The sequence below is a fragment of the Odocoileus virginianus genome, chromosome 17, assembly GCF_023699985.2.
Source record: "Odocoileus virginianus isolate 20LAN1187 ecotype Illinois chromosome 17, Ovbor_1.2, whole genome shotgun sequence".
In the NCBI taxonomy this organism is placed as follows: Eukaryota; Metazoa; Chordata; class Mammalia; order Artiodactyla; family Cervidae; genus Odocoileus; species Odocoileus virginianus.
In genome coordinates this window covers 13,934,762-13,955,882 of record NC_069690.1, presented here as the reverse complement: position 1 = coordinate 13,955,882, position 21,121 = coordinate 13,934,762, and the positions used below count along the sequence as shown (strand labels likewise).

Sequence of the window (21,121 nt, the reverse complement as noted above, 5' to 3'; positions counted from 1 at the left end):
TATTCTTGCCTGGAGAATCCCTGGGCAGAGGAGCCTGGTGGGCTACAGTCCACGGGGTCACAAAGCACAACCGAGCTGTTGAGCATGCACACAGTAAACTGTTAATACAAAGCACTAGAGTTGCATGCGGAATTGTTAGCCAGGGTGAACTAATTTTCTCATGCCTTAGGTTCCTATGGAGACCTCTCAGAGTTGTCCTGAACAATTTGTATTTTAACATAAGGAATATCACAAGGAAAAGTGAAGTAAAAATAATATCATTTATACAGGCAGACTCTGGCACTTTACAAGTATTATTTCCAGTCTTCACAACCCAGCAAACTGAGTAGTATTATTCCCATTATTTTTTTTAATATTTATTTATTTGGCTATGACAGGTCTTAGTTGTGGCATGTGAGTTCTTAATTGCGCAGCATGTGGGATCTAGTTCCTTGACCAAGCATTGAACCCCAATTCCCTGCATTGGGAGTGAGGCATCTTCGTCACTGGACCACCAGGGAAGTCCATATTCCCATGGAGGAAGATCTGCCTATTAAGAAATTTACCCAAACCACACAGTTAGGAAAAGGCCAAACTGGAATCTGAAACCAGGTCTTCCCACCACCAGGAACACATGGAAAGACTGGCCTGCTAGCGGCCTCCAGCACCTGAATTAACTGTGCCCATCCCTTTCCTCTCTGGCTATTTCGGTAACTTTCCTTGACGCACTGTCTTGTTCCCTCTGCTTCTCCGCAGGGGTTTATCTTCCCCCACAAAGGTATTCATTGTCTCCTCTTTTCCCTACTCTGAGTCCTTTTCTCTTTAGATGCCATCCTCTCTTATTTCTGAAAAGGCTTTTTGACCCGTGATTAAGGCACATCTATTCCCCACCCAAACTCTCCTTCTCTTGATGATGTTATCATAGAAAGTTAATAGGTCCAGAGCAAGGATGGGGTGAGACCCAGAGATGTCTTTTTGTGAGCTTAGTTTTTAAGCTTAAGTGCACAGTTCCAAAAGGGAGTGCACTTAGCCACTGATGGGCCTGATAATTGGAGTCAGAATTCATGACATCCTGTGGAAATCATTTTTTCTGGGCCCTCTGGTCCATATTACAGCTAAATCATTGAAATGCTGCTAACTAATATGCGTGTCACTAAAGCAAGGAGGAGCTCAGAGCTGCATTTACCCACACACCTCCTTTCTCCACCTTTCATGTTATCACCATCATTATTTTTCATCTTTATCGTGCCCTTCCACAGAGGCACTCCATAATGTACCCGTTGTGCAAGTAATCTGAAATCCTTTTCAGCAAGCAATAGTATTTAGTAGTAATAAAACACTAATTTGTCTACCAAGTGACATATTTATAGGAGCTGTTTACTTTGACGTATTTTTATTATTTCTACTCATTTGCTAAGTACTTTTCGATACATATTTATGAAGCACGTACATTTCCCCAAACAGCAGTGAAAAAATAAATCTTATTATTTCTTGTATTAGTAGCAGAGTGGCTTGTAAGTCCTAGAGTCCTGATTTTTGTTATGTTTGGCAAGAACTGGAAGAATTAATGGTGATTGAGCACCTACTATGTGCCAGACTCTGCGGCAAGCACTTTACATAAATTATCTGTTTCATTTCCCTGAAACATTTATTTTACCAATGAGGAAAATGTAATTCCTCTGCAACATATATTTTACCAATAAGCCAGAGACATTACCTTGTTCAGGTCATTTAGCCAGGAAAAGTCCAACAGGGTTTTGAGCCTAAATTTTCTCCTGAATCCAAAATCCCAATGGAGAAGGAAATGGCAGCCCACTCCAGGATTCTTGCCTGGACAATCCCACGGACAGAGGAGCCTGGTGGGCTGTAGTCCATGGGATCACAGGAGTCAGACACAACTTAGTGACTAACCTACCAAAATCCCAAATTATCACTCCATTTCATCAGGCCCCTCTTAAATTCTCTGGACCAATAAGTTTTGTAAAATATAAAGTATTGCTTTCTGAGAGAGGTGGTGTAGGTTATCCCAGAATGGAACAATAGACACAGGATGCTAACTCCAATTTTTCTACTGGAAATTATCCTCTGACTGAATTGCTCCCTAAGAAATCAACAGTAGGGTGTTTGCCAAAATGAAGGGCTGATACAAGGGTTCGACTCAGGACCTCCCGGGCTGTCCAGTGGTTAAAAATCCACCTGCCAACGCAGGGGACATGGGTTTGATCCCTAGTCCGGGAAGATCCCACATACCACAGGGCAACCAAACCCGTGTGCTACAACTACTAAGCCCACCCTCTAGAGCCCACGCGCCACGAGAGAGGCCACCACAGTGAGAAACCTGCACACCACAACTAGATACTAGTGCCTGCTCGTGGCGGCTGGAGAACACCCATATGCAGCAGCGAAGACCCAATACAGCCAAAAATTAAATAAATGAGAGTTTTCAGGGGACAGTGCAAATGTGGGATCCTTGTTCAAATAGTGATAAGAATTTCTGAACGGCAACAGAAAAGCATTTTTTAATTAATTTTTATTGGAGTAGAGTTGCTTTCCCTGGAGCAGGGCATGGCAACCCACTCCAGTACTCTTGCCTGGAGAATCCCATGGACAGAGGAGCCTGGAGGCTACAGTCCACGGGGCCGCAGAGAGTTGGACACGACTGAAGCCACTCAGCACGCATGCGTAGCTGCTTTACAATGTTGTGTTTCTACTGATAGTTTCTACTGCACAGCAAAGTGAAGAGCTATACATATACATATATCCTCTTCTTTTGGGATTTCCTTCCCATCGAGGTGACCACAGAGAATCAAGTAGACTTCGCTCAGCTATACAGGAGGTTCTCATTAGTTATCTATTTTATACACAGTATCAATCGTGTTTATATGTCAACCCCAATCTCCCAATTCCTCCCACCCCCTTGTTCCCCCTTCGATATCCATACATCTGTCTCTGCTTGGCAAATATCACCTATACCATTTTTCTAGATTCTAAACGTGTTAATATACAATATTTGTTTTTCTCTTTCTGATTTACTTTACTCCATATGACAGTCTCTAGGTCCATCCCTGTCTCTGCAAATGGTCCAACTTTGTTCCTTTTTATGGCCGAGTACTATTCCCTTGTGTCCATGTACCACGTCTTCTCCAGCCATTCCTGTTGATGAACAGCGGAGCTTTAAACTAAGCTCAGGGCTCTGTGCAGCCGCACAGGTCACACGACCATGAAGCCGGCCTCGTAGACAGAAGGAAGCAGTCTCCAGTTCCTCCCAGGTATCCCAAGCCTTTCAAGCAATAGGAAATTGAGGTCCTATGATATGCCTGGGGAAGTATCCGGCATTTTACATAAGCTATATGACCCTAAAGCCATTCTATGCAATAGGTATTATCTTCCCCCTTTCCCCAGGGGATGAAACTAAGACTTAAAGAGGCAGATTGATCCAATGGCATACAGTAAGTGTCAGAGGGAAGACCAAGTGAGATGAGATGGAAATCTTGTTCCTTGACTTTGTATCCTTTTCAGCATATACCTATTGTCTTCCTGCAAACCCCCAGCTTATGTTGAGACTCTTACACCCAGAAACTAGGGAAGCAGGGAAGAGCTAGGATTCAAAGGCTACTCAAGGAGCCAAGTTTGTGCAGCAGGTGAAGTGCACTTGTTCAGCTCCGAGATGCACCGAGTAAGATGTGGACAGGACTTCCCCGGTGGTCCCGTGGTTACGACTCTGCTCTCCCAATGCAAGGGGCCTGGGTTTGATCCCTGGTCAGGGAACTAGATCCCACATGCCACGACTAAGACCCAGGGCTCGTTGCGAGGGGCAAAGTCCTGCAGGATGTCATGGGGGAGTCTGGAGCAACAGTGAACGGTGCTCCGCCCCGTGGCCAGAGAGGCTGCCTGGGTGAGGCTGTGTGGCTGGAAAAGTCCCCACCGAGGGCACAGCTCTACCAATTGAAAACCAAAGGCAACGTGGACACAGAATCCCGGCTGAGGAACTGAGAGTCCTAGGTTCCAGCCCGTGTTCTGCCACTGGGACTGTCATTTCTGCTCTTGGACCTCACTTTGCTTCTCGGCTAAATGACAAGATGGGGCATATGGTCTTTATTTATTTGGCTGCCTCGTGTCTTAGATGCAGCATGTGGATCTTTGTTGTGGAACAGGCTTCAGTGCCCTGCGGAATGTGGGATCTTAGTTCCTCGACCAGGGATCGAAGCTGCATCCCTTCCATTGGAAGACTGATTCTCAACCACCACACCACCAGGGAAATCCCAGGGCATATGATCTTTACGGGCCTCTCAAATCTACAATTCTGGGGTCCTGAGTCAGGGACGAAGCACCTGACACCACATACAGGAAACATGGCAGATGTGCCCAGGGCAGAGATGGCAACCAGGCTCCACCTTGAACATCAATTTCAACGGACTGGTGGTGGCTGCCTGAAGTGTCACATGGAGAAAAACTAAAATTGCAAAGACCTCTGAGCTCAGCAAAAGAGAATGCTTGATTTTTTGCTGATGCCTGCGTGGGTTCAAGATTTCCAAATGGTACAAGTGACAGGGATGTGCCATCCCCAGCTTAATATTTTCTTTCCTACTATGGTTGCAACTAGCTTCCCAGGTGGCACTAGTCATAAAGAATCTGCTTGCTAATGCAGGAGATGTAAGAGACAAGAGTTCAGTCCTGGGGTCAGGAAGATCCCTTTGGAAATGGCAACCCACTCCAGTATTCTTGCCTTGAGAATCCCATGGACAGAGGAGACTGGTGGGCTACAGTTCACGGGGTTGCAAACAATCGGACATGACTGAGGCGACTTAGCATGCATGCACAAGGCTGCCATTATGTACCCACTGCTCCTAGTGAGGAGGCTGCGGGTTCATTTCTCCCGAGAGCCTGTGGAAGCACCAGCACCAGGGTTCCTCCAGTCTTGGCTCACCAAGCCTGTCCTCACTCAGGCAGATACCCTCCGGGGCTGGGTTGCCACTTGCTCCCAGTCTTCCGGACCTCTTCCTTTTATCCCTCCTGCGCTCATCATCTGTAAATGTTGTATCTTCTGCCTCTAACTCTGACCGCCTTTCCTGAAGCCAAGACACAACTAATTAACTACACAACAGGCTCTCAAACCGAGAAAGGCTACCTTCCTTTAAAAACATGTGGTCAGTAAACAATCCTGATCATGTTCTGCCTTTGATTTCCCCTTCCCTGCTGTCTTCCCCTCCACCCAGCCGGGACTACAACTCGCAGAGAGATGGTCACAGCACCGTAACAGACCAGGGCGGGGCGGGGGGGGATTATTTCATACGCTGTGGTACAGCTGGCAGGAAGAGAGGGGTAATTACATTGCATCTTGGAGCCACCGGCAATGAATTTCTGCATAAAGGACTAGATTTGCTGTGTATTATTTACGCCAGCATCAATTTTCCCAGCTGGCTCTATTGACTGTGCAAATTCTCCCCTGTTTATGGCAAGGCCATGGTTCAGCACCTCGGCTTACTCTCGCTGGGGAGGGGCCCCCCAGGGCCCCACGCACATTAAACAGGCAGCTGGATTCACCGGGGCCAGGTCACATCTTCCCTTCCTCTTAGATTATATCCTTGGGACTGCAGTGAGCTCCCGTTCTCATCTGGTCACGGTGATGCATGCAGGTGTGTGAAACCAAATCAACAAGAGGGAAAGAGGAACGGGGGTTCTCTGGGGGTCCTCACTCGGGGGAAGCTAAAAAGTCACCATCTGGGGGAAAACAAATGGCTCTGCAGCTCAGTGAATTTCTTTTGTATTAATATGTTTTAAAGAGCAGGATCTAGATAAGGAAGAGTTTTGGCACTAGTGGTAAAGAATCTGCCCGCCAACGCAAGAGATGCCGAGACACGGGTTCGATTTCTGGGTTGGGAAGATCCCCTGGAGGAGGAAATGACAACCCGATCCAGTATTCTTGCCTGGAAAATTCCACGGACAGAGGAGCCTGGTGGGCTACAGTTCATGGGGTCACAAAGAGTCAGACACGACTGAGCATACACACATGGGTTGCATTTAGAAGGTTACTCCACCCGGTAAGTCAAAGTCAGAGTTAAGGGGAAAGGAGCCCCATCTTACAGATGGAAAAACAGAGGCAAAGGGAAAAAAAAAAAGAAGAAGGGAAACAAAGGCAAGCCAGAGGCCTCAAGCTCAGTCACTATGTCAGGATGGAGGGTAGGACGGTGATGTGCAGCGTTAATCCATCCGGGCACCAGGGTGCCTCTTGAGAGATGCCCAAGTCCATGAACCCGGCTCCCGCTGGAAACACACATGGTAGATACAAGGGATGAAAACCTGGTACCAGCTTTAATTTCTGGGTCCTTCCACAACAGCATCCTCTCTTGCCAGTAGCGCTGTGTTTCTGGAGAGAGGAGCTAAGGGCTGAGGTGGCTTCCAGATGAGACAGTGTCGCTAGCGCCTCAGGGGCTGCCGGCAGCGAGCAGCGGGCATTGCCGTGCAGGTGAGCTGGGGGCCTTGCGGTCTGTCCCTTTCCCCATCAACAGCACCATCATGTGTGATCTCCCGGGAACACTGGGCTCTGCTCCCAATGTCCTTTGTGATCTCCCTGGAACGCTGGGGTCCCCCAGCTCCCTAAGTCCACCGTCTCCTGGCAACCTGTTGGCTGGAAGAAGACAGGAGGGAAGCGTGAGTGTTTGAGATGAGCAGCCCACGTGGGTAGCTTCTTTGGCTGCAGGGTCTCAGCCTTCAGGAATTCACAGACATCTGCAGGCATGGAAGCCACCCTCAAGGGCCTGGATTCCTGGCTTTCCCCTGGGGCCGGCTCACCAGACGGGGGGATTTGGTCAGACACGCCACGCGTCGGCTGCCCAGAGCTCCTGAGCCTTGGGCACTGTCCAGGAGAAGCCGGGTGCTGGGCACGAAGCTCCAGGAGCGTCCCAGGGCAGGTTTGAGCTGCCCGCTGTCCCTGTCTCGGGTCGTGTGATTGGTCACCTGCGGCAGAAAGAGGCTTATAGACCCATAATGCTGGGACATTTGCTCCTATGGCTTCATTTTACAGATGGGAAAGCTGGGGCCAGGTACAAGGAAACGACTTCCCCAAGGCTCCATGACTTATCACCAGTCTGGAGTCAGAACCCTGGGCTCCTGACTTGCACAGAGCTCTTGCCACTTAACCATTGATGCCGGGACTTCCCTGGTGATCCATGGTTAAGAATCTGCCTGCCAGTGCAGGGGACATGGGTTTGAGCCCTGGTCCAGGAAGATTTCACATGCTGCGAGGCAGCTAAGCCCGTGCATCACAACTACTGAGTCTTCGCTCTAGAGCCCGTGAGCCGGAAATACCGAAGCCTGTGCACGCTAGAGCCTGTGCTCCGAAATAAGAGAAGCCACCGCAATAAGACTGCACTGCGCCCACTCGCCGCAACCAGAGCAAGTCTGTGTGCAGCAATGAAGACCCAGCACAGCCAAAAATAAACAAATAATTAAAAATAGATAAATAAACCACAAGGCCCCACAATGGCTTGACTAAAACAAAAGGTAACGGGGCAAGTGTCTGAGGATAAGCAGGGCTGTCTGCTTAGGTCTACTACACTTCCCAGGTGGTGCTAGTGGTAAAGAATCTGCCTGCAATGCAGGAGACCTAGGTTCGATTCCTGGGTCAAGAAGATCCCCTGGAGAAGGGAATGGCTACCCATTCCAGGATTCTGGCCTGGAGAATCTCATGGACAGAGGAGTCTGGTGGGCTACAGTCCAAAGGGTCCCAAAGAACTGGATGTGACTGAGTGACTTTCACTTTTCACCCTCAACTCCAGCAAACGGGCATCCTGAGACCATGTCCACCCACCCCTTTGTGTCAGGGTGTGCACCTGTGTATAGAGGTGGGAGGGGTTTGCGAAGGCAGGGGGATCCTATTTTGGTCGGTCAGCTCTACCCTGCCCAGGCTAGTCTTAGGTAAGGGACTTCAACCTCACCGCATCCTCTTGAGGTTTTCCCCTTGCCCCCTGCCCCCCAACTCCCACCCTGGGGCAGAGGTGTGGCTTGTTCATCACTGAATCTCTGCTGCCTAAGCCAGAACCTGGCACACAGCAGGCACTCACATAGACCCTACAGTCAGGAGAGGATGGCCTTGGGATCCAGTAAAAGAACAAAATAATAGGAAAACGGATCCTTTTACACTGCACAAAAAAGCAGTGTCATATCAAGGCTATTTACAAATACACGTGTCCCTGACTCACTGACTGTACTTTTAGCAGTCTGAAAAAATATGAGATATATAAAGAGATTTAGATATAAGGATGTTTACTATAGTCTTATTTAAAAGGGAGGAAAACTCTTGTCCTGCCCTATGCTTTTTCTGCTCCCCTGTACTCAGTTCTAAGAGGGGAGTCCAGCAGGACACACGGCAACCTCCCTGATCTCAGTTTAGGATGCCGTTCTAAGAATAGGGCTGAGAGGATCATTTAACATAAATAAATAAATAAAAACTGGGACTTCCCTGGCGGCCCAGTGGTTAAGAATCCATCTTGCAATGCAGGGGCATGGGTTCGATCCTTGTTCTGGGAACTAAGATCCCACGTGCCACAGAGCAGCCAAGCCTGTGTGCTGCAACGACTGAGCCCGCAACGCCACAACTAGAGAGCCCGTGTGCAGCAAAGAAAGACCCCCCCAGGATGCAACAAAGATCCCACGTGCTGCAACTATGCCCTGACACAGCCAAGTAAATTATTTATTTATTTATTTTACCAAGTAAATATTTTAAAAATAAATAAAATAAATAGAGGAAAACTGTTAATGACCCATAAAGTCCCCAAATCAGGAAATAAGACTGCTATGGTATTCCAGGGACTGCAAACTACTGTCCACAGGCCAAATCTGGCCCCAGAAATGTTTCTGAAAATCAAGTTTTATTGGAACATAGCCATGCCCACTTGTTTAGGGATTGTCTATGGTTGCTCTCATGCAATATAGGCAGTTAAGCAGCTGTGACACAGACTATCTGACTGTAAAACTAATATAGCCATCCCTCATTATCTGCAGGGGGATTGGTTCCAGAACCCTACGGATAGCAAAGCTGCGGATGCTCATCTCACATGAAAAGGTGTAGGGACTTCCCTGGTGGTCCAGCGGTTAAGAATCAACCTTCCAATGCAAGGGACACAGGTTCAATTCCTGGTCTGGGAAACAAGATCCCATGTGCCTCAGGGCAACTGAACCCCCCTGTTGCAACTAAGACCTGATACAGCCAAAAGAAATCAATAAAATGGTGTAGTTTAGTTGGCCCTGCATATCCACAGGTTCCATATTCGCAGGTTCAACTGTGGATTCGAGCAGTGGTTGGTTGAATCCACAGATGCAGAACCCATGGATAGGGAAGACCAACTGTATTTACTACCTGGTCCTTTAGAGAAAAAGTTGCCCCCTGTTAAATGGTATTAAACAAAATAACATGCAGCCTGATTTCCCTGGTGGTCCAGTGGTTAAGAGTCTGCCTACAGGGGACATGGGTTTGATTCCCGCTCCGGAAAGATTCCATATGATGCGGGGCAACTAATGCCTGGATCACAACTACTGAGCCTGTGCTCACGCGCCCGTGCTCCACAATAAGAGAAGCCTGCACACTGTGTCCAAGAGCAGCCCCCACTTGCTGCAACCAGAGAAAGCCCATGCCCAGCAACAAAGACCCAGTGCAGCCCCCCACCCCCAAACATGTAGCTGCTAAAAATGGCATTCTTAAAGAATCTATTAAAAGATTCGAGAAATGGTGTCCTTTAAAAAAAAAAAAACCATAAGATTACAGTTTAGTTGGAAAGTTGATTAAAAGTATAGGTACATAGGTAGAGAAAAAAGATTCAATGAAGGTATGTAAAAAAACACTAATATGGTCTCTGTGGATGTGGAGATTGATTACAAACTGGACACTTATATTTAACTATTTTTTACCCTTTCTATGAGAAGTGTGAAGACTTTCAAAAAATTACTGCATAAGCAGAAAAAGTTACTCTAAAAGCAAAAAAGATCCCTTTTCTATGAAGCTCTGGAAAAGGCACCTTTCTGGGGTGATTGAAATATTCTGTATCTTGATCTCTTCAGATACCACTGTATCAAACCTCAAACAAAGAGAAGTCACTCTGTGTGAATTACACCTCAATAAACCTGACTTAAAAGAAAGTAAAAAGAAAAACAAGACTGTCCCTGGACTTCCCTGGTGGTTCAGTGGCTAAGACTGTGCACTCCCAATGCAGGGGGCTCTGGCTCGATCCCTGCTTGCGGAACTAGATCCAGCATGCTACAACTAAAGATGCCGCACGCTGCCACTAAGTCCCAGCACAGCCAAATAATTAATTTTTTTAAAGTGTTAAAGATAACATTGCCTGATCCCCTGGCTGTTTACGTGTCTGATCCCTTCAGAGTCTGGCACTCTAGATGACCCACAGAAGTTGGGCTATGACCCTTTCCCAAAGGGTCACTCTGGGGGTTCAGAAGCTGCTGTTTTAAGGAAATAAAGAGCACCTAGAAAGAACACCTCCCCACTTGGCGAAGTCCAGGGACCAGAGAGAAGGCAAGCATGGCTGGCAAGCCTCACCAGCACTGCCACACTGAGGTCCCGGGCCAGGGTTTTCAGCTCTCGGGCCAGCTGCATCATCAAGGCCAAGCCTGGAGGAGAAAAAGCAAAGAGGGTGGGCATCGGGGACCAGGCTGGCCGAAGACGGGACACTCCAGAGCCGGCAGGCAAGATCACGACCCTCCACCCTGCGCTCTGCCACACCACTCACCTTCCCTCTGCTGACCTCCCAGAAGTGGGGCGACCACCGCAGCGACGGAGTCCACAACCACCACCTTCAGAGTCCCGGAAGAACTGCGGACCTGGCGGGTGATGGGAAGCAGGTGCGACCAACCAGTTGGCCTCCAGGGGGCGCCCGTTACCAGACAAACCTGCTCCTCTATCAGAAACTGATAGGAAATACCCTCTCCCACCGCAAATACAGCTGCCCTTCAATGATGGAACTCAAGCAATGCCTTCTCCCCCCACCCTCGTGTGTATGTGTAACAGATTATACTGAAGCCTGGGCTTCCCTGGTGGCTCAGCTGGTAAAGAATCCGCCTGCAATGCGGGAGACCTGGGTTCGATCCCTGGGTTGGGAAGATCCGCTGGAGGAAGGCATAGCAACCCACTCCAGTATTCTGGCCTGGAGAATTCCACCGACTGTATAGTCCATGGGGTTGCAAAGAGTCGGACACGACTGAGCGACTTGCACTTGCACTTTCACTGAAGACTTGGGTGGACAGAGAAAGTTTAAATCACAGGATATCAGATACTCTAAAATAATTAAATTTGAGAAATCTGTGCTCAGATCCTATGGTCCCCGATCAGAAAATTTTTTCTTTTGTTTTTTAAAAAGACTTTTCTGATGTGAACCATTTTTAAACTTTTTATGGAGTTTCTTACAATATTGCTTCTGTTTTATGTTTTAGTTTTTTGGCCCCGAGGCATTGAAATATTAGCTCCTTGACCAGGGATCGAACCTGCACCCCCTGCATTGGAAGGCGAAGTCTTAACCACTGGACCACCAGGGGAGTCCCAGATATCACTCTTTTGATTAGGCTTCATTATATGTCAAACAGAACGCACTGCCAGCCCATGGTCACATTGTCACACAGGATAACCTGTTGCATTCCGTTCTCACACGTGTGCTGTCGTGCAGAAGCAAGCAGCCTTGCTGTGAACTGCCGATGGAAAGCACACGGCAGGAATAGTGGGCAGCTTTGAGGACTTGAAGATGGCCTCAGCCAACAACCAGCTGCCAGCAAGAAGCTGAAACCTCTAGGAAATGAATTCTGCCAAAAATCTGAATGAACTTCGAAGTGGTTCTTCCCCAGCTGAGCCTACAGATAAGAGTACAGCCCACCGACCACCTTCATCACAACCTAATGAGACCCTAAGGAGAGGACCAGGCCAAGCTGTGCCCAGACTTCTGATCTACAGAAATTGAGATAATAAATACGTGTTGTTTTAAGTCATAATTTGCAGTAACTTGCTATGCAATAATAGAATACATATCATCTAACAGTGCTACAGTCCAAAAAAAAAAAAAAGTCTTTTGACCTGGGAGTTGAGAGGTTTGGGTTATAAGCTTTGCTCTTAATGTAAAAAAAAAAAAGGTTTTTTGGCCATGAGGTATGTAGGATCTTAGTTCTCCAACCTGGGATCAAACTCATGCCCCTTGCAATGGAAGTGCAGCGTCTTAACCACTGGACCACCAGGGAAGTCCCTAAGCTTGGTTCTTATCCAAAATATGCGGTGACTGTGGGCAACTCACTGAATGTCTCTGGCCCTCACTTTGCTCAGTTCCAACAAGAGAGTCGGATTAGGTCAGGACTACTTCATGTCCCAACACATGGGGAGGCATAACCTGCTATGATTCCTGTGCCAAGTATTCGTTCAACCATTATATGGTCTAAAGTTTGTTAAAACGATTTATGTTACATACAACCCTAGTAACATGATATGCTTTGGGGTGAGACAAAAAGTTTAAGATAAATTAAACTAGTATCTTTAAGGTTTCTCCCAAATGTAAAGGTATATAAATCATGCACCATATCCTATCCAAGCACCTATCAGGTAGGGTACCAATGCAAATGCCATTCCTAACCTCTCTCCCTTGTCAACAGGACTCTGAATGTGTTCAAGCACTGGGCAGAAAAATCTCCTGACATCAGGGAAGGTGGGCCCAACCTCTGGTCTAGGACATAAAAACACAACTCAATTTTTGCCAGTTAGATGTAAAGGGAACTGGGAAGTGTAATGGTGGGTTCCAGAGAAAAAGGTACAGAAAAGAGGCATCTATCACTGCCCTGGATACGGATGTGTGAAGACATGATGCTCGGAGCCATGGCAGCCACTCTGCAATCATGAGGGGGAAGAGCCAGAGAATCAGGCACACCAACCTAGAGCCCTGATTTTATGGGTATACCAACCTCCAGACTCATGTGAGATAATTAAATGTCCTCAAGGCTCAAGTGTCTGTCAGATAGACTCTATTATTTGCAGCTGAATGGACCCGGTTGGAATGCAGAGACTGATCCTTGCACTCAAGAAAGGGGCTTACCCTTTAGTGGGGGAGACGGGCATGTGAACGAGGAGGCAAAGAATTGAGAAGGGAAAGGACTGAGCACCCAGAAATCCCATTCTGGGAATGGCAGGCACAGCTAGAGTCACCCGATTGCACACCTGCCCACACGCAGACAGCATGGGTGAGCTGCGGGGAGCAGGGAGGGCAGAAGATCAGGCTCACCTGCTGGGACACAGCGCCTCGCAGGTCCTGCAGCACGTCCAGCATCTGGAAGATGTCAAACGCACGCACCACCTGGATCCTCTGGAGAGCTCCTGCCTGAAGGGGCAGGAGAGAGAAGGGAGGGCCTTAGAGAAGAGGAGCTGGGGGTCACACGAGAGGAAGAGGGATCCTGTGGTTGAGAGAGAAGAGGCACTTAAGACACAAGGACTCAGGTAGGGATGGCGATGGGCTTTGTCTGATGGGCCAGTTCTCAGCATGCTGGCTGCCTGGGTGCTGAGCTGCAAAGCCAAGTCAGAGCTCCGTGGGAAGGAGTGGCAGTGATCAGCGTGTCTGCCCTGGGCAAGATACGGGGGAGAAACACAGAGGCTGGGCGTGTGTCTGCCCTGAATGAGGGGATGCCAGGGGCTGGGTTTCAAGGAAGGATCCTTGTGGGTAGCATCCAACTGGGATGATGTCATAAAGTGGAGGCTTTACAATACAGGAAGCATTGGCTGAACGGCAAGTTTCAAAACCAGAAATGACTAGTCACCCAAATGGTCCAAATTCTTGCCATGTTAGATAACGTGGTCTTATGGCGTCAGAACCTCAAAAGAACCCAACCTTCCTGCCCTTTACCTGCTCCTCCTCGTCCGGGGTTCTGGCCTGAAGCAACTGGAGGATGCGGGAGGCTGTGAGCCCTCCATTGGAATCAATGTAGAGGACGTTCTGCTGCAGGCCATGGGCCACGTTTGCTGCCACACAAAGACATACCTGAGTAGAGACAGGCCATTGGGTGAAACTGAGCCCTCAAGAAGGGCCCAGAATGGGAGCCCCCCCCCAACCAAATCTCATCCAGATCCCAGAGGCGTGAATGGGCCCCAAGACGCGAGTTCAAGTCCCGCTCCTCACCACCCAGCTTTTCTCTTCCAAGCTCTGAAATCACAGGATGCTGGCAGAAGCTTCCCCAGAGACCCAGGACTATGCGTCCCCCTCCCCCAACCCTGCTGGCCGCAGGTGTACCTGGGTTTTGCCGCTACCCGGGGCGCCTGCAATTTCAGTCACTTCTCCAGTGTAGAGACCAGCATCTAGCAGTTTGTCCAGGCTGATGGCAAAAGAGGAAGGCAGAGCATCAACCGAAGGGACTGGAGGGGAGGGAGGAGAGGAGGGGAGGAGGAACAGCAAGACATTCCTTCCAAGTGCTGTTCTGTCCAGAGATGTTCTGACATCTCTGGCCAGGAGGCTTCTCCTTGTGGAGTCTCCTTTGGGGAAAGCCGGCACGGGCGAGTGTTCCCCTCTGACCCCTCATCCTTTCACTCTCGCCTTAAAAGATCACCTCTGGGTAATCACTCCTCTGCGGAGGTCTCTTCGCTGCCCCATTCAATGGTTCTCCTCTCAATCTCCATCGCAGCCCCTGCTGGGTTTCCTTGATAGCACAGCCCATAATTTGTCATGCTTTAAAACTCTGAAATAATTATAGATTCACAGGAAGTTGCAAAAACAAACAACGTGTAGTGAGGTCCCGTGTACCCTTCAGCTGGTTTCCACTAACGTAGCATCTTTTACACTAAGACGCGCAACATCGAAAAACAACACTGGCGCGGTCCAGAGCTGCACCTGCTTTCCTTCCACGTGTGTCCACGTGTACAGTTCTCTGTCATTTCATCCCACATGTGGCTTTATGGAACCACTGCAGTCAAGACAGAGCATTTCCATCGCCGCAGGGCTCCCTGGGCCACCCTTTTATAGCCACACCCCCACCCGTTCACCCCTAAATCCCTAGCCAGCCCCTGGCAACTGCTTAATCTGTTCTCCGTTATTATCATGTTATTTCAAAAATGTTGACTTTCCTGGTGGTCCAGTGGTTAAGACTCTGTGCTCCCAATGCAGGGGGCACAGGTTCCATACCTGGTCAGGGAACTAAGATCTCACATGGTGTAGCCGGAAAACAAAGAATTTCTAAAGAGACCCAAGCATGAATATTTCTTAAGCTTCCCAAATGATTCTAATGAGCAGCCTGGGCTAAACCACAGGTCTGGACTCTACAGTCAAGAATCAGTCGCATTCCTGGCCATGAGGATCTCCATAAGGAATTCCCAAATCCACCTTGACATGGATAGACCCCCCCACCACCTGCCTTGTGGAACAGAAGTACAACTGAGCCTAACCCCCTGTTTTGAACACAAGTGCTGTCTGGAATTTATCCTCCACCTTCCCCTCTGACTGACTTTCGTTCATTCTTTCAGTCACTCATTCAAACATCGTCTGACTGTCTCACATTTCCTAAAGGCCTTTTTCTAAAACAAGGGGGAGGCAGAGATGAACAAGACACAGCTCTGGCCTTCAAGGAACCACCCATCTCCCCCAGTCAATACAGCTGCTTCCGAGGCTCGCTGCCTGCTCTCCCACTTGTAAGATGCCCCCAGCACTACAGGCGGTGAGAAGATCTACAGCAGAGGGATGTCCCTGGCAGTCCAGGGGTTAAGACTCCTTGCTTCCAAGGCAGGAGGCTCAGGTTCAGTTCCCTGGTTGGGGAACTAAGATCCCACATGATAAATGGCATGTCCAAAAAAAAAAAAAAAAAACCGATAAAAAAACAGAGAAACCTGCTTCATTTGGGTTAACCAGCATTTTGTGAGCTGTTGACTACAGAACTCCCCTCCCCTCCCATGTCAGAGTAATACCCATCAGGTGTCCAAAGACCACTGTGACAAAGGCTAGAAACCTAGAGGTCATCTTTGATTTGCCACCTTTGTATCCCCCCAGCAGGAAGGCTTACAGCATTTCTTCAATATGCCTCCTGCTGTCACCCGCCCCAGATCTGCTCACAACACCCTCCCCTGCTGTATCCTCCTGGGCCTCTCCTGCCAGCCTCCCCAGCCCCATCCACCCCAGCCCCATCCACCCCGCCCACCTCCACTGTGCCTGTAACTCTACTTTCATGACATAGCCTCCTGCCTGGAGGGAGCAACAGGGCAGATGCCTTAGAGCTGAGTTCTTAGGCTTAGCAGTGTGACAGGTGTGACCTCAAGGGCCTGGTCTGCCACTTACTCACTGTGGAATCTTTTTCTTCCCCCCTTTGGCTGTGCCACCCAGCTTGTGGGATCTTAGTTTCCGAAAAGTGAAGTCGTAAAGTGAAAGTGAAGTCGCTCAGTCGTGTCCGACTCTTGGCGACCCCATGGACTGTAGCCTACCAGGTTCCTCCATCCATGGGATTTTCCAGGCAAGAGTATTGGAGTGGGTTGCCATTGCCTTCTCCAGGGGATCTTCCCGACTCAAGGATTGAACACAGGTCTCCCGCATCGTAGGCAGATGCTTTACCATCTGAGCCACCAGGGAAGTCACCTTAGTTTCCGAACCAGGGACCAAACTGCAGTGGAAGCACAGGAGTCCTAACCACTGGACCACCTGGGAAATCCCTAGCTGGGGGATCTTGTGCAAGTCTCTTAACCTGAGTCCCAGTTTCCTTATCTACAGGATGATGGCTTTCATTTCTTTTTAAAGAATTTTTGATGTGAATGAGCCATTTTTAAAGCCTCTACTGAATTTGCTACAATATTGCTTCTGCTTTATGTTTTGGTTTCTTGGCCGTAAGGCATGTGGGGTCTTAGCTGCCCGACCAGGGATCAAACCTGCATCCCCTGCATTGGAAGGTGCAGTCTTAACCACTGGACCGCCAGCGAGGTCCCAGGGTGGTGATTTTCACAGCCACAGGCTCACTGTAGTTGTGAAAGTGTTAGTCGCTCAGTTGTGTCTGCCTCTTTGTGACCCCATGGACTGCAGCCCACCAGGCTCCGCTGGTGGGATTCTCCAAGCAAAAATACTAGAGTAGGTTGCCATTTTCTTCTCCAGGGGCTCTTCCTGATCCAGGGATTGAACCCACATCTCCTGTGTCTCTTGCACTGCAGGTAGATTCTTTATCCACCGAGCCATCGGGGAAGTAGATGTGAAGATAAATGAAATAATGTACCTAGAGTAACAGTGCCTGCTTCCTGATGAGCACTCAGAGAAGGCCCATCCATTCCTCACTGCACAGAGCGGTCCTGAACCTCTCTGATCTCCTCTGTAGTGACCCATGGTGGCCGCCATTCCGCCAGTTTACCACCTGACCGCTCTCTCTGTATTTTATAAACTCTGGTTTATAAACTCCCAAAGGCCAAGCCTGCTTCCTTTTAATTACCCCCGCCTTAGCTGCTTGCAGGCATGCTCACACCTCTCCCATGTCCACCTGTTCTTCTCCACCCAGTGGACCCCAGCTTCCTCAAGGGCAGGGGCCTCACCCGTACCCATACCATCTGCACATCTCTGGTACCCATGCTTAACACTGGCTAGTGCCTGATGAATGACAGACCTGAACCCTCAACCCAGGGGAAGCAAGCACTGTGTTATGTGAACCCTGCCAAGAGAATGTGTTATGGAAACAGCGAGGGCCAAACCGATCCAAAGACCTTTGTGGTGGCAGAGTTCTTTATCAAATTCCACACAAGCAGGCCAGGGAAGAGGTCAGACTCCCTTGGCCAGAAGCCGCCTATTTTCTTCCAACTCTTTCTCTCTCCAAACATGGCAGAAGGAAGCTACTCTCGCCCCCTCCTGCTGCAGTGTACAAGGAATGAACCAAGTTCAGGAATAAGTACCCCAGGGCTGGAGCCCCACCACTGCCCCTAGCTCCTCCTGTGCTAAACTCAAGTGGGGTTAGTAATCACGAACTCACAGGGTCACGAAGAGATCATACAACCTATTGTATAACCTTGCTGTTGTTATTCGGTTGCCCAGTTGTGTCTGACTCTTTGCGGCCCCGTGGACTACAGCATGCCAGGCCTTCCTGTCCTTCATTGTCTCCGGAAGTTTGCCCAAGTTCATGTTCATTGCATCGGTGATGTCATCTAACCATCTCATCCTCTGATGCCCTCTTTTCCTTCTGCCTTCAATCTTTCCCAGAATCAGGGGTTTACATCAGATGACCAAAATACTGGAATTTCAGCTTCAGCATCGGTCCTTCCAACAAATATTCAGGGTTGATTTCCCTTAAGATTGACTGGTTCGATCTCCTTGCTGTCCAAGGGACTCTCAGAAGTCTTCTCCAGCACCAAAGTTTGAAGGCAGCAATTCTTCGCTGCTCCATTGTATAACCTACTACGTGTCAATGGCTGGTACTTAACCTAGTCCTGCCACACTCTCTTGCCCCATCCATCCTTAAATGGATGGGGAGGTAGGGCCAGAGAAGAGCTGCCCTGATTTGCTGAATAATAATGAAATACTGACATCTTGTGTTTCAGTGGTTCTCAACCAGCTGCAATTTTGCCCCCAACCCACCCAGAGGTCACAGCTGGAGACATTTTTGACTATCAGACAAGGGGAGAACGGAGGTGCTACTGGTATCTAGCAGGCAGAGGCCAGGGAAGCTGCCAAACAACCTACTCTACACGCAGGACAGGCCCCCCCCCCAATAATTCTGCATCCCCAAAAGTTAGGAGTTAAGAAAAACCTTATAGGGTAAGAGCAGTCAGAAGTCCTGACTGTCCTCAGCACTGTCTGAAAGACAGATGCTGGCTCCAGACTCCAGGATCCAAAGCCCAGCTAGAGGCAATCAGGTCGCCCTGCCTCTGACCTGGTCCCACACGTACACACACAAACCTTCCAACGCCGGTGGACAGGATGGCCGTGGAGGTTTTCAGTTCCTCGTAGAGATCAGCGCCATTGAAGGGGAAAGCTGAGAACTGAGCCAACAGCACCCGTCTCAGGGCGACCAGGGCCTGCAGAAGGGACGGGGCGGCTCAGGATCCGGGCTGCAGCAGCCCAAAAGTATTCGGCAACGACCCGTCAAAAGAGCGGGCCTCCCGGGGTCTCAGACGCCGCAGTTATCAATCTTTGGGAAACCGTCTGCTTGGGGATGGGCATTTAGACACCCCCAGGTGTGGAGCGTGGAGACGGTCAGCTCACCTTGTAAGACAGGCCACATTTCTGGGCGACCTCCTCCAGGTCTGCAGAAACCAGGTCCACCACTGAAAACGAAACACGTGGGGCTGATGGGCAGGGAGGGAGGCCCGGGACGTCCCGCACTTGACTTGCCCGCGCCCGCGCGGACTGGCGGAGCCGTGGGACCCGGCGCGGGGCGGGGCACAATGTGTGTGGGGGGGGGGTTTCTACCCTCCCAGGGGCGTGGCTCGCCCACGCCCACGTTTCCGGGCTCCCCGGGAGCGCAGGAGGGAGGGGAAGGGCCCCCCCGGGTGTGCCGGGGCCGGCCGTGTGGCCCGCACTGGCGCGCGCCCGCGGTCACCTGTCTTGATCCCGCGGCTCCGCAAGATCTGGACCATGTCCTGGGTGAGGCCTGGGCACAGCCCCGCCCGGAGCACGCCCATGTTCCCTGGGGGCCCTCTCCAGTCGCCCCCCCCCCTCAACCCCAGCGCCCCTTTCTGGACGGGCGAAGAATGCAGGAGGCAGAGACCGCGCGGAAAAGGCGGGCCCTTCGGAAGCCCAGGCGCCCAGGGCCAGTCCGCCCCGGCGGCGCCGCCGCTTCCGGCTTCCAGGCGCCAGGACCCGGCCTGCGGCGCCACCTGCCGGCCGCGGCGGGGACGCGCGGGCCGGGAGGTCGGGGCGGAGATGGCGCGGGAGGCAAGGAGCCGGGCTCCCAGCGCGGAGGTTACCGCGCCCGGCTCGGCGGCCCAGCGCCCGCGTACGCCTCCACCTTCTTCCGGGCCACGCCCCCGCCCCCGGTGCAGCTTTCGGTTCTGAACGCTGGGCCGGAACGTTCGATCGGATCGACCATCCCTACGCCCAGGGACCTACCTGTTAGCGAAGGAAGGCAGTAAAGAGCAAATAAAATAAATCAGATAATTACCGAGATTATGATGGCTGCTAAAAAGCAGCAGAGCACAAAGACGGCATCTGCTTCTCTAGTTTGCAAATAAAAGAATTTTTACACATACAACGTTAAAACCCCTGAGTGTATAGAACACACACACACACGGATTTTAAACGTCCTTGGCTGGACCTCATCCTCTGGAAGAAAGAAAACAACTTTACAAGGTTAGCTCCGCACAGTCTAGTGAGGAGGTGGTGGTGGTGGTTTGGTCGCTAAATCGGGTCCGACTCTTGCGACCCCACGGACTTGTGAGCCCGGCCAGGCTCTTCTGCCCGTGGGATTCTCCAGGCCAGAACACTGGAGCGGGTTGCCGTTTCCTTCTCCATCTAGTGAGGTAGGTGCTATGTTTATCCCTGTTTTACAGATGAGCAAAATGAGGCTCGGAGGCGAAATCATTTGCCAAAGGCTTCACAGCCTCTGAAGCTGTGGGCAGAGCTGGACTTAAGAGCTGAGGAGTCCCCACCGAGGTGCAAAGCCATCGCTCTTTTAACAGCTGCCGGCTTCCTCACCCCACAAAGCTGTGTGTGTGTGTTCCTCCTGGTGACATGGTTTCCTTGAGAACAGAAACAACCTCTGGCCCATTTCTGAATGCCTCTGCACCAACCACCATGTCTTCATACCTGAAGACACTTGAAGTGGGGGTGGGACAGAATTTAGAATACCAGCAGTAAAACCTGGGTATGTGGGTGTTCTGAACCCCATGAGCCATCCCAGCTTTCCCTGCTGTGCCCACACAGCTGGGCACGGGGTTTGCTGCCTCCCATGTCTGGATATGAAGTCTCAGAATTCCATCGGCGAGGTGTCCCACTCCCAGGGACCCAGTCCATCCAGTACTGCCTGCCTCCCTCCAGGCCCAGGTACCACTGTCTCACCATCCACCTTCTCCTTCCCAGGGCAGATCGGAAGAGCACAGGTGGTGAGCATTTTGAGATCTTCAGAGAAGAGCAGGGCCGCTGTAACCTCAGAGCCTTAGCCCAAGGGGCGTCGTCGACTATTCTGGGGGTGTGCCGGCTCCTGAGGTTGGCCCTGGGCTGCAGCAGCCCCC

The 21,121-nt window shown here is 50.3% G+C and overlaps 1 protein-coding gene and 1 non-coding gene across 7 annotated transcripts; one reads left to right on the top strand and one right to left on the bottom strand.

Annotated features, from left to right (window-relative positions):
- Positions 1-5,729: 5,729 nt before the first annotated feature.
- Positions 5,730-21,096, bottom strand: RAD51D (RAD51 paralog D). Of its 6 annotated transcripts, none has more exons than XM_070478670.1 (10): positions 20,949-21,096; positions 19,155-19,216; positions 18,849-18,967; positions 14,238-14,319; positions 13,854-13,988; positions 13,239-13,334; positions 10,719-10,809; positions 10,456-10,599; positions 6,772-6,936; positions 5,730-6,607 (listed from the first exon to the last, which is right to left on the bottom strand). In XM_070478670.1, exons 1-10 carry the CDS (start codon positions 20,998-21,000, stop codon positions 6,405-6,407), a joined length of 1,149 nt encoding a protein of 382 aa, XP_070334771.1. In that variant the 5' UTR covers positions 21,001-21,096; the 3' UTR covers positions 5,730-6,404. The 6 variants fall into 6 exon arrangements, with proteins under 6 accessions (XP_070334771.1, XP_070334769.1, XP_070334772.1 ...); XM_070478668.1 differs by lacking the exon at positions 20,949-21,096 and adding an exon at positions 19,492-19,748; XM_070478671.1 differs by lacking the exon at positions 20,949-21,096 and adding an exon at positions 19,492-19,743 and having other exon boundaries at positions 10,529-10,599.
- LOC139039308 (small Cajal body-specific RNA 11) lies at positions 8,279-8,405 on the top strand. The gene has a single exon (XR_011492626.1). It is a non-coding gene; the product is annotated as a small Cajal body-specific RNA 11 (non-coding RNA).
- Positions 21,097-21,121: the final 25 nt, after the last annotated feature.